At 41.1% G+C, this 12,781-nt stretch overlaps 2 protein-coding genes across 5 annotated transcripts in view; both read right to left on the reverse strand.

Annotated features, from left to right (window-relative positions):
- Positions 1-1,572: 1,572 nt before the first annotated feature.
- Positions 1,573-12,781, reverse strand: part of LOC147612334 (uncharacterized) — a 31,917-nt gene continuing 20,708 nt past the window's right edge. For 2 of the 4 annotated variants that reach the window (XM_086782945.1, XM_086782946.1), the window contains exons 10-14: positions 12,493-12,585; positions 12,227-12,310; positions 3,329-3,488; positions 2,897-2,969; positions 1,573-2,750 (exon numbers count right to left, since the gene is read on the reverse strand). In XM_086782945.1, the coding sequence (XP_086639071.1) occupies positions 2,267-2,750; positions 2,897-2,969; positions 3,329-3,488; positions 12,227-12,310; positions 12,493-12,585 (894 nt within the window). In that variant the 3' untranslated portion in view covers positions 1,573-2,266. Of the gene's footprint in view, positions 2,751-2,896; positions 2,970-3,328; positions 3,489-4,826; positions 4,948-12,226; positions 12,311-12,492; positions 12,586-12,781 lie in introns of those variants that run through there. The other 2 variants (XM_086782947.1, XM_086782948.1) reach the window with 2 other exon arrangements.
- LOC147612335 (uncharacterized) lies at positions 5,944-6,933 on the reverse strand. The gene has a single exon (XM_086782949.1). The coding sequence runs from the start codon at positions 6,744-6,746 to the stop codon at positions 6,087-6,089; it is 660 nt and encodes a 219-aa protein (XP_086639075.1). The 5' UTR covers positions 6,747-6,933; the 3' UTR covers positions 5,944-6,086.

The following is a 12,781-nucleotide window of genomic DNA, read 5'->3' on the forward strand; positions in this document are numbered from 1 at the left end:
CTTTCCTTTAGGCAATACCAATACACACTTCCAAACACAAATTTTCTCAACTACTCTAATTTCTTCCTTTCCATACAAACCTTATCTAAAAAGTTTTTCACAATGCACCTTCAAAATGCAAAAGCAATAGTGAATCTTGCATAATGACAATTGAAGCTCTAAGATTGAAGCAACAATGTTTGTTTTCCCAAACAGCGACGCCAAAAATATTATGGCGTATTGCACCTCCCAAAAAAAACTCCACCTTCACAATTGAAAAACAAGAGACAAACAACCATCAATGAGTACTTACCAATTGTTCGAACTCACGTCCCTCGACTCTCCAAGCTTGCCTTTGAAAGCTCCATTCCTCCAATCTCCACTTCCACTATCACTCACCACAAAGTCACTCACACCACAATGCAAGGCAATCGTCTTCACTCTCCCACACAAGCATGGAAGAAACACATTCACCAAAAGCACTCTCTCTCTCTCTCTCTCTCTCTCTCTCTCTCTCTCTCTCTCTCCGTGACCCTTGAATTACAAGATTTTTGGAAGGAAACACAAAAGGATTGTGTCTTTCTGTTATGAGAAATTGCCTTGTATACAATTGATCCTTATTCACTTGAATGCCCAAAACTTACTACAGCCTTAGCTAGCCAATATCTCACAGTATACAAACTTTATAGTGCCTTTACATAACACTTATTAATGTCCTCAAATAGAAGAGCATCTTAGTTAATCCAATATGGAATTAGCAATACCTTTCCTTAATTACCACATCAATCGGCCTCTCTAGTTGTGCCTTTCCTTGATTGCCACACATCAATCAATGACATACCATCCACACCCATGTCTATACATAGTTGCTCATTGTGTCCTACAAGAAACATTGTGTCCTACAAGAAACCCATTCACTCATATAATCAACGCACAAAAAGGTATCATTTCTCCTCTTGTAATGCATTTTGATATGCATTCAAGCACTATTTACAGGCCACTTCCATTCATTGTGAGGTAGCCTGTGTCCTCAATATCTACCTATTAAGAAGTTCCAAAGGCTTGCACTACGAATTCGGTAGGTCATTTTAGCTTTACTCTACGTATTTCTAAAGCTTTGCATTGCCTTCTTTGAACTGCCATTACAACCTTCTTGTGCTTCTCTTTGGACCCCTCTATGGCTCTCCTCACTTGGAGGAAGGCAAAATCCAAATATCTTACATGTTTTCATCCTTAGTGCAAGGCTAGGCTACAACCCCACTTTGCCATAGATTATCTAAAAAGGAGATTTGCCTATGGCTGTCCATATTTCACACTTTGACTCTATGGCTCTGCACTTGGACAAAGACAATAATCGATGGCACAGATTTCATACTTAGTGGAAAGGCCACATTGGCATATAGATGATTTAAAAAAGAGCTTTCTTACATATGCATGTACATTATTGCTATATGCAAACTCAACCAATGTCCCTTTTAAAAAACCATCAGTACTAGGAGAAGACCACTAATAATAGTCAGTCACCCACCATTAGATGAGTAGATTTATGCACCTCATTGACCAATTCCCACAAGATGAGTTCAGAGTTTCAAATTTTCCCCAACAAAAACAACAAACAATAAAATTCAATAAATACAATACATGTAGAACACTCAAGTTATACAGTATACAGATGACACCCCTTTTCTACTGAGAATATGCAAATGAAGATTTGAAAACCATTTCGGACATGTTAAAATGTGTCCTAGCTTCACAGCTGACACTCTATAGAATAAATCATCCCAAAGGAGCACGGATTGTGAGCCCTCAAAATTTGCAGACTCTTAGCTGGTGCAGCATTTTCCACTCAACTTACAGATTACAGTAGCAGCTACAATACCGACCCCCAAACATGGACAAAAATGCTTGAAAATCACGTAGGTATATGCAGCCCTCAGCACCTGTGGTGTGTGCAGCCTTCTAATGATGTACATGCTTCTATCTTAGAGATCATTGGAAAAGCACCTGCTCAAAAGACTGCTGCTCATAAACTGTATAAACCTCCGAAAGCCCTCAAATATTCTGCAGCAACAGGTGTAGCTTGTCTCCAGTATGGACAATGTGAAAAAATTATGTTTAGGACCTCCATATTCACATAAAAAGCCAGATCAGCATGATACAGCAGCAGAGATCATGAACCCTCATAGCATACATTTGAGATTAATCTCCAGCAGCCTGAAGTAAAACAACACCCCACCTCCACAGCACTCACCATGAAAAGTCAGATAATATATCATAAGATACATCATCAACCAAATGGATTTCCGACAGGACCCAGAGAGCTCTGTGTAGGAAACTGAGATGGAGCTTGCATAGGAAACTGGGTATCTGTGCCAGTCATGCTGCTCAAAGATCCAAGTGAACTATGAGAGATAAGCCGTTGACCTCCTTGCAGTGGAGGTTGAGTAGGAAACTGAGAATCTGTGCCTAGCATGCTGCTTACTGATCCAACTGAGCTTTGAGAGAGAAGCCGTTGCTGGCCTACTTGACCAGGAAAAAATGATTCTGAGCTTCCCGAACTTCCACCAGCTGGCCCCATTGGGTTTTGGAAAGGGAATCGACTACCAGCCCCTTGAGCATAAAAAAAAGAATCTGCCCCTCCACCCAATCGATTCTGAGAAGGAGCATGTGAGAAACTTGGGGCAGGGAAAAAGGACTCGGTGCTTTGCTTGGGCACACTCAAAAAGCTTCCAGGCATGCCTACTCCTAAGGAAGGTCCCATTGAACCTTGCCTGCAGGTAGTATGTTTATTGTGTTAGAATTACATGCAAAACAACAAATGTGACCCGTTCTAGAAACTTACACCATGAGGAAAATCCTCTTGCCATAATCATTGGGATGGTAGCAATCTACAATTCCAAAAGCTTTAAAAACGTACATTGTTTGAGGCATAGCATTCGGCATTGTTTGAGGCATAGCATTCGGCATTTGCTGACCAATAAAGAGTCCAGCTGCACCAATTAAAAATAATGAAACAATCATATATAACAAGACACCAATCGTATAAGAAAATTCAAGTGAAGTCTGCGGACACAAAAAGCTGCAAAAATCTCTCTACACTATTTAATGTTGGTCCAAGGAGAGGGTGGCAATGGCCATAATACAGGATAGAGATGATTAAGATATCAAGACAATGGAAAAAGAGTACATCTCTCGCAGGTGCAAGTACTACAGCATACACAAACAGAATATGGAGGTTGACAACAGCTACACAAACCTGGTTTCATCAATAAATCACACATACCCTACAATGATATAAATTTTTCAGTTAATCACACATGATATTATGATTGTAGACACCATGTGTCACCTGAAGGAACAGGTGCAGGTGGATATGAAGCTTGTGGTGGAACCATAGTATTTGTGTGACTCCATTGAGGCCCATAAGCACCCAATCTAGGCCCTGGTATTGGCATGGGGCCCATATTCAAATTTGGAAGCGCTGCTTGCATTGAATTTAGATTAGGAAACTGCAAAAAATAAAAACAAGGTGCAGCAACGCTGTCATGACAATAACAAGATACTTAGAAACAGAAACACTCAACATGAAAGGACTCCAGAGCTTGATTCATAACCAATGTGCTACCCACTCTGGAGAAAAACTTGTTATTGTTGAAAAAAACATACAGACATTCAAGCCAGCGACGGCAGCAAAGGCACCCAAGCATAAGCACATCTGTATGGTTACAACATGCTCAGGAAAATATCCAAAACAAAATAGCAAAATTTCCACAGTAGAGTAGCTCATAACCACAGGATGCACCAGGACCAAAAACATGAGCACTTTTCAAAATGGAAGAGAGTATGTTTCTCAATGCATATGCATGTGCGGTGTGCTAGAATGCAGGGCCAAAAAAGTAAGCCCTTCGCCAAACAGAGCTGAGTACCTTTCTCAGAGCATGGTGTGCTTATGTGCACACAGCATAATGGATCTTGATCAATGAAGGCCCATTAGAACGTTCAACATGACATGCAGCTGCAGTTGCTCCTTTACGTGCACAGGCAGACTGCTATACGCACTGTTGCAGTAAAGAAGGGGCAGCAGCATGCAACCTTGAGGGCATGTAGCCGTTATACGGGAATCCTAATCTGCACACACTTCGTAAGCAACCTTTCCAACACAATAGCAGTGTTTGCAAAACCCTACCATAGTATCTAAAGCTAATATGCCCCAAGTTACATAAGCCTTAAAAAACACTAGATTAAAGTATAAGCATGTTCATTGAGCTTTTCCAATAACCATTGTAATATTTAAAGCCACCTTTTCTTTAGCTCCTAACACACTTAGTGGCTCTCTTCTCCGAACTGGTCCCTATATATAACATAGCAATAGTCTTTTCTGTACCTAGCATACCTTCTTGTAGGCAAATTGCTGTCATTTTGATGCCCATGCATTTGTAACTTCAACAACTTCACCTGTCTAATAACATTTTGCAGAAACCACTCTCGCCTACTTGTCAAGTCCTTGCTAGAACCTAGGCCTACCACCAATTTCCTAGAAAAAATACTCTGTTAATTAAATGTGCTACTCAATGCAGACCTTCGAAATGGACGAAGCTTGGTGCTCTTCAGTGCCAAAATCGTATCAGACACCATTTGTGACAGTTTCATGGTCTTGGTAGAAGAGCATTCATCTATAAGATTTCAGGTCATTGTACAACTTTATTTTTTCTCAATAAAAGCTTCCCTTACATCCACGGTAATAGACTTCTCTTTTTTATATCTAGACTTGCCATCTGTAGTTCCTGCATTGCATTCAAGAAGCATATTAACCCCTCCCCAGGATCATGATGCTGATTATAAGCTCTTCTGACTTTGTCTGTTGTTTAGCCATGTGAAGCAAGAACATATTCAATGTCTTCAGAAGTTGCACGTTCTTGATCAAATGACACAACACTCTTCCACAGTTGGCATAGCTAGTCTTAAGAACTGCATGGATATTACAAAATTATTTTTTTAGTCAGATATTTAAGCATATTTGTGACTAGCAGCTCTTTCCATAATAGCATTAACCAATAACATATGTTGCACCTAAAACCCTTTGGACATATGCTTGATCCTCTCTCCTTGTTCTGAGAAGTTCGTGTTGCTAGTTTCCTCCATCACAACTTCACCCACACCACAAACTTATGTAGCTACCTTTTATGTATATACCTTCATAAGGTCAGAAAAATCTGAACTTACGAATTGAGAGATTTGAGAAAGAAATAATAGTGAAGAAGGACAAAGACAAAAACAAAGCATTTGAAAGATCAAAAATAAATAAACTAACATACCTAGCTACTAAGAAGAGGAAATCAAAAGATAATATCAAACGAAGACTTTTAATTAAGACATTAACAAAAAAAACAAACAAACAAACAAACAAACAAAACAAACCAAACCAAACCAAACCAAACAAAAAAAAACAAAAAAAACAAAACAAAAAACAAGAAAACAAAACAAAACGATTACAAAAGAAACTTATAAAAAAAAATTTAAAAAAACACACACACAAAAAAGCATACACACACTTCTCTTAATAAGAACTTAAACCTTTTGAGCTGAGATACTAAACAACAACACAAAATAGCAAAACAGAGAACTATAAACTCTAGACCTAAAGCACTTGAGAGCCAGAACCAAACATTAAGCTAAACTTTAAAAAAGACTTCGACTCAAAAGTGCAACCATTAACTCCAATGTCTGTCCGAACATGAAGTGTAGGTTCATCAACTCTATCATGCATAGCGTGGACAATAAGCTATGACATCCCTACTCACGTCATCAATGCCCAAGTTTGTATAAGGTTAGTCCAAAGGAACATGCTTCATAAAACCAACAAACTGAGTTTCTATCTCTCTCCGGAGGTGATGGGTATACTCAGCCATGATAGAGACTAGCACTCAAAGTTTGCTCTAAGGTATAACAACAAAAAATCACAAAACATAGGAAAGAACCAAACTAAGTCTATATTAAGCTAGAGCGACAAAGAATTACAAAAAGAGTAAACAAGGCCTACTCTAAGTTAAAACAACAAACCCTACTCTAAGCTAGAACAAGCCACTTTTACAAAAAAGAGCATTGAATTATGAATTAAGTGGGCTTTTCAGCTCCCCACTTCTATAAAACTTACTCTTTATCATTTTAAACATTCCAAAAGCTGAAATACCAAAGATAAACTTACTACGATTCATGAAAGAACGAACCTTTTTCAAAATCTTATTGAAACTATAACCTTTTTTGATAAGCAGCAAAATAAGATGGCATGATTGAGAGATAAAGGCAAATTTAGTAGAGCAAAGATGAGAGAATCTAAAAAGTTGAGAGCAAATAACACCATACTTAGCTGTATCAGAAATATTGGAAGAAAAGTGTGGCATCTGAATGATCTTTAAGTTAGCATATTCAGGTTGTAAGCGCTTGTCATAAATATCTACTATGAAGGCTGAAGATGATTGAGTGATCTTAAGGTCTAAAAAGGCACAATAATTGCTATTCGAGGTGCAGTTAAGTTCACAAAATTCCTTGGGATAGATCCCTCCACCTAAGGAATTTGGACTGATATACAAAAACTCTTGAAAGGAAGGAACGTCGGGAACGAAGAGGTCATCTACAAAACGTCTCACTTTACAAAGTTTGTGAAGAAAGACTGGACAAGTATTAGCAGAAATAAGGCGTTCCATAAAATCAAACTCATAAGTAAAAAGATAAAAATTAGCAAGAAAGATGGCACAATTGGTACCCATGGGAATACCAACTGCTTGCTTAAATAAATAGTCGCCTAAGGATATATAAAAGTTATCTGGGAGAAAATCTAACCAAGTATAAATGTCATCTTTGTCTACAATTTTGGTGAATCTTTTCTTTCTCTTATCTACATCTTGATTTTTATTTTTTAGCCAAGAAAAATCAAAATGCAAAGCTAACTTTTCTACTAACAAAGACTTGAGACTTGCATCTATCCTTTTCTAATATGTAGGCAAAAACTTTCACCATAAGAAATCTAATCATTACAGGTAAGTCTTCTAAGTCTAGTTAGGTGTATAAGGTCGTGAAGTCGAAGGTTTTTAGGCATGAAGGAGACGACTTTTCAGCTAGGCTCCAAGAGGAGTTTAAGAATTTCAAGATGGGAAACTACTCGTACAAAGTCTTTTAAGACCCAACTCGTGTCTGTAGGCACGTCAACATCTTTAAGAAGATTTTTCCAAAGGTCATGGACACTAGGTAAAATGGCTTTAAAGCAATGACTAAGCCATTTAGAAACATCCATCAGAGATGTATTGCAAGAAGCAGTCATGAACCTGGGCTTTATAGGATTCTTATGAAACTTCCAAACTGTATACAAAAAGGCAAAGCAGGGTTGCAATTGAAACCAAACGATTTACAAAAATCTTGGTGTTTCAAGATAACGTCTTGAGAAGAAAGTGAACAGCTAGAGTAAGTCTAAGAGGAAGAATTCACTTCACTTAACAAACATTCTAAGTAAAACTTTTTACAAGTTAAAAAAAATTTGTTAGAACACTTGTCTACATAGGAAATAACAAAATCTCGATGAAATTTCTTGAAAGCAACTAAATCGCTAGAAGATAAAGAATTGCTAACACAGGGAGTACTCTTTGAACAAAATTTCATGAGTTTCTCAGAGGCCTTTCTCAAAATAGTAGCTTTTCAATGAGAAAAAATGCCTTGAACTCCTATAGCTTTACTACAAAACTAGATATGCCCTTTTCTCTGTCCTTGAACTCCTATAGATTCTTCTAGCTTTACTACAAAACTAGATATGCCCTTTTCTCTGTCCTTAAGAAGACGAGAGTCAACTAAAGAAGAAAGTCTAAATTTACTGCCTTTAGAAAAGAGCTCTTTGAGCGAATGAAAAGGAAGAATGGAGCAATCTGCAGTGACCACTTTATGTTTTGGAATAGATGAGACAAGAAAACACTGCCACTTTACTGGCATTGTCTTGACAAAAAAAACACTCCAACCAAGGAAATTAAGGACAACCTTGAGATTTTCTGCTCCTATATCCTCATAATTAATCTAGCCTGTCTAAGGCTAGGTCCTCATGTCAGAATGCACAGTGGAAATGAAGACAACTAGTGTAGAGAGGAGCAAGACACAGATGGAAGAGAGAGAGAGAGACAGAGAGAGAGACAGAGAGAGAAGATGTGTAACTCTGCTATATACACCAAAGAAAATCCCGGAATCTATAATGTGGAGTGTGGGGGCAAGGGGGCCATTTTATATGGCCCCAGGCTGCTGGTTGGCCACCCTTAAACAGGCCGAGCTCACGACCAACCTATGGGCAGCCCCCCGACCAAAAAAAGCAAATCGGCCAGATGCCTGAAGTCGGCCAAGTCACCTAGATAGGTCGGGTATTGGAGCATGCAGTCGGCCAACATCTGGACAGCCCAACCACACCTCCGAAAAATGAGAAAAATACATGGAGTGAGGAAAAATGGGAAAACACTAAAACGGGCGGGCACACCCACAACAGAGGCCCTGATTTAGTGTACAAACCAGAGTCACAAGAAAACTCCGTTTCGGGGCCTATCGAATCGAAAACTCCGTTTCCAATGTCACCCATTTCTCGTTTCCTTTGTGCCGTTTCTTGATGAAACTCTTAAGGTTGCATACAAAATATAACTATGTTCTTTCCAAGAAGCCATTTCTTATCCGTTTCCATTTCCAAGATTAAGTCATTTCCGTTTTCGATAGCCTTGTCATTCTTGTTCCGTTTCCCGTTTCATGTGACTATGGTTCAAACAGGAGATGACTGCTAACACCCCCTCTCAGCTCCTGGATGTGCAACCAACCCCAATGAGTTGGAGTGCTGCTCGAGCATAGCCTCAGGTAGAGACTTCGTGAAGAGGTCTGCACATTGTTCTCCGTCGAACAATAAAGCAGCGAGTTTCACCAGCCAGGATCTTCTCACGAACGAAGTGATATTGTATCTCTATGTGCTTGGTCCGGGCATGAAAGACCGGGTTCCGAGTAATAACAATACAGCTCTGGTTATCGCATTTGACCGTTGACTCCTTCTGTGGAAACCCAATATCACCAAGCAACCTCTGCAGCCACAACCTCACAAGCAGCTCAGTACTCTGCCTCTGTAGACGACAAGGCAATAGTTGGCCCCCAATCTGAGTCACTCTAACCTTGGAGTTATCTAGTTTCCTGCCAAAATACGCCTCAAAGGGAGACATGTTCGGTTCTGAAGTCCTTGGAGAACGGTTAAGGATATGGACAATCGTAGCCACAGTCTCTCCCCAAAGTAAAAGGAAGATCACGATGCTCCAACATTGTTCTCGCCATCTCCACCACAGTCCTATTCTTACGCTCAACTACTCCATTCTCTGAAGGCGAACCTGTATTGGCTAGCTCCCACTTGATGCCATGTTCCGTACAAATGCATTGGAAGAAAACTCTCCTCCTTTGTCAGCCCTAAGAGTCTTTATCTGCAAGACAGACTCTTTCTCCACCATCACATGCCACTCCTTGAATCAAGCAAAAGCTTGGTCCTTCTAAGAAAGGAAATAAACCCAAGTGAATCTCCTACAATCATCAACAAGCAGCATAAAATACAAAGAACCTCCCAAGGACCGCATCAGCATAGGTCCACACAAGTCAGTGTGTAACTGGAAGCCTGCTTCAAAAAAGATTCCCTGTGTGCTTACCATGAATGCAAGAACTACAACGTCCTTGCCTGCTACCAACATCTGGCAAACCAACCACCATCTGGTCTCGGAAAGCTCGCCGCAGCACATCCAAATTCAAATGACCAAACCAAAAGTGCCACAAGCCAAACAACCTAGCCTGTCTCTCAGTCCCATAGAGCAACAAAATGCTCCTCAAACTCCACCCGGAAGCTAGTCTTGCAAACCTCATGCACTGACAACAAAGTGCGGGGACATAAAGAACACGAGAGGAATGCTTCCCCCCTCTGCCATCGGGAATGATCTCCATCCGACCCTCACTGTGAATCGGTATGGTGGAATTGTTGCCAATGAAAATGCGACATGACTGCCGTTTAAGATCTTGTAAGAAATCACGGAAAGAAGTCATGTGCCTGGAAGCACCACTATCAAGAATCCACTCTCGAGTATCCCTGGCGGTGAAGCCAACTGCCTCCTCGCTCGAAGAAGATGAAGCACCGCTGTCCAAAATCTCCAAGTGCACAAAGGCTAGAGTCTTTGCAACTGAAGCTGAAGAATCAACACTCTTCTTATTATTCCGCTTGGGACACTTCCTCCAATAGTGGCCTCTCTCCCCACAATTGTTACAGATCCGCTCGGCCTTCAATTTCTCACGGTCTGAATCGGGCTTCTTCTCAGAAGACTTCTCCGATGAAGATTTCCCTTTGCCCTTGTTGTTGTTACGGCCTTTCAACCGCCGCTGGCCAATCAAGGCCTCAGAACCTCCACCCGGTGGAGGGTTCGTAAATCGTTCTTCCTAGTCCAAGACCATTGGCACAAGCTCCTCCCACGTGATGGTACTGAGCCTGCCACTAATGATCAAAGAGGAGTAAAATGCTGAGTACTAAGAGGGCAAATGGAACAACAACGTGATAGCCATATTCTCTGACGATATCTCTTTCCCTACCTGGAGAACCTTCTACTGAAGAGCCCGCACTTGTTGATGTGCTCCCGCATCATCGACGACTTTGCAGGATTCATCACCCGCATCTGAACTTTCAAGGAGATCCTCTTCATGGGTGATACCCTATTGTACACAGAAGCCAAATGCCACCAAATCCCTCTGGCCAGCGTCATATGCTTTATGTGATTGATCACCTGTGGTGTGCAATTTAGGAAAATGAAAGAATGGATGCGGACATTGACATGATCCCATAACTGTGCCTGAGCCTCCCGTTCCTTCCGTATAGAGGATAACTCCCCGTCTTCCAACTCCGACCATGGAACCCCAACAACAATGAAATCAACCAAGTCATAAGACTCCAAAACGGACTCCATCATTACCTTCCATATGCCGTAGTCGTTCCCATCCAACTGTCAGTGCTTCTCAGCCATCTCAAGCAAGTCTGCCATCTCAAGGGTTCACAAGGTCTTGTGAAGGGAGGGTGGATGGGAAAGAAGAAGAAGAGGCTGCAAATAATATGCAAGGTGGCTGTCCAACGGTGATGGCTGCCTTCTACCCGAACACCATATTAGATAATTTGGGAAAAATCCCATTCCCATTTGAAAAATGGGAGCATGGTGAACTTGTCCAAAAGTTTGTCAAAACCCCCTCATGTGACATATCATCGGAAAGATCTTGAAGAGTAGAATCTAAATCTATGATCTCCGACAAATTTGGAGTTAGTATGTTTAAGATATGTCCAAAACTATATGGAGTAATTGATTCCCAAAATGTGAGATTTTTCCCAAATTACCTAATACTGACTTCCCGATCTCCAAGTCCCATACAACCCAAACAGTCTCCAATCAACACCTCAAATCAGTAAACCCTCGACGTCCCACTGTCTCCAAGCTTCAAGCCACCCGGGGCTCTGATACTATGTCAGAATGCACAGCGGAAATGAAGAAACCGCTGTAGAGAGCAAGACACAAATGAAAGAGAGAGAGAGAGAGAAGCTGTGTAACTCTGCTATATACACCAAAGAAAATCCCGGAATCTACAATGTGGAGTGTGGGGGCAAGGGGGCCATTTTATATGGCCCCAGGCTGCTGGTCAGCCAGCCTTAAACAGGCTGACAGCAGCCCATGCTCACGACCAGCCTATGGGCAGGCCCCCCACCAGAAAAAGCAAGTCGGCTAGGTCACCTGGACAGGTCAGGCACTGGAGCATGCAGTCGGCCAGCATCGGGGGACAGCCGACAGCCCAGGCACACCTCCGACAAATGGGGAAAATACATGGAGAGTGAGGAAAAATGGGAAAACACTAAAACGGGCGGCCACACCCACAACAGAGGCCCTGATGTAGTGTACAGACAGGAGATGACTGCTAACACCTCATGCATCTCCTCAAGTGCATGCACACTTGGAATTAAAGAGACTCTTCTAACTGCAAGAAACTGCCCATACAAAAACTTTTTTCGTAGCCTCTGGAAAAGGTTGAGCCCACAATAATGTGTCTGAACAGAACGATACAAATAATGAGCCCTTCCAATGTAAGAACAACATAACTTCTGAAGATATGGCATTCAATTCCATGAAGGTAAACGCACAGATATTTGCAATCAATCCACTACTTGTTATCAAAGCAATACCTCTCCAGCTGCTGGACCAACAGAAGAATCTCCAGGAAGGTCAAATGGATTTCTTGATTTTTGAGGTTGGCTGTAGTTCCCCACCTGTACAAGACACACAATGGGCTTGTTTGAAGTATAAAATTGGTATACAGTGCTTTATCATATGATTACTCACAAACCAATGCATATTTATTAAGAACACTTAGTTTCTTACGTTCAAAAGCCAAAAAGAGAAAAGCCTAGGTGTAAACTAGGAATGCGTGTATTTGAATACATATACTCACCAGCATACCCATTCCACCCATTGATGGGTACTGTGGTCCAAGAGGTGGACCTGCTGTGTACTGTAGACTTATTTGCGGTCTACCAAAGAAGTCCTGCATCTCAAACAAAAATGGTCATCTGCAAGTTACATACACCTCGGTAGAGCTTGCATGCATTGCCTTCTGTTGTCAGAGTTAACGTACACAACCCCCACATGTAGGCGAAAGACATAGCAATTGCAGGTGTCTCATCCTTCATGTTCTAGGCATCTTGGCACAACAAGGTCTCACAAATCTATGGTGCACAAGC

This window comes from Cibotium barometz, chromosome 45 (genome assembly GCF_041138505.1).
Source record: "Cibotium barometz isolate CiBa-2024 chromosome 45, ASM4113850v1, whole genome shotgun sequence".
Taxonomy (NCBI): domain Eukaryota; kingdom Viridiplantae; phylum Streptophyta; class Polypodiopsida; order Cyatheales; family Cibotiaceae; genus Cibotium; species Cibotium barometz.

Coding starts and splice junctions, on each gene's coding strand:
- LOC147612335 (XM_086782949.1), bottom strand. CDS start 6,746: ATGGGTACCAATTGTGCCATCTTTCTTGCTAATTTTTATCTTTTTACT.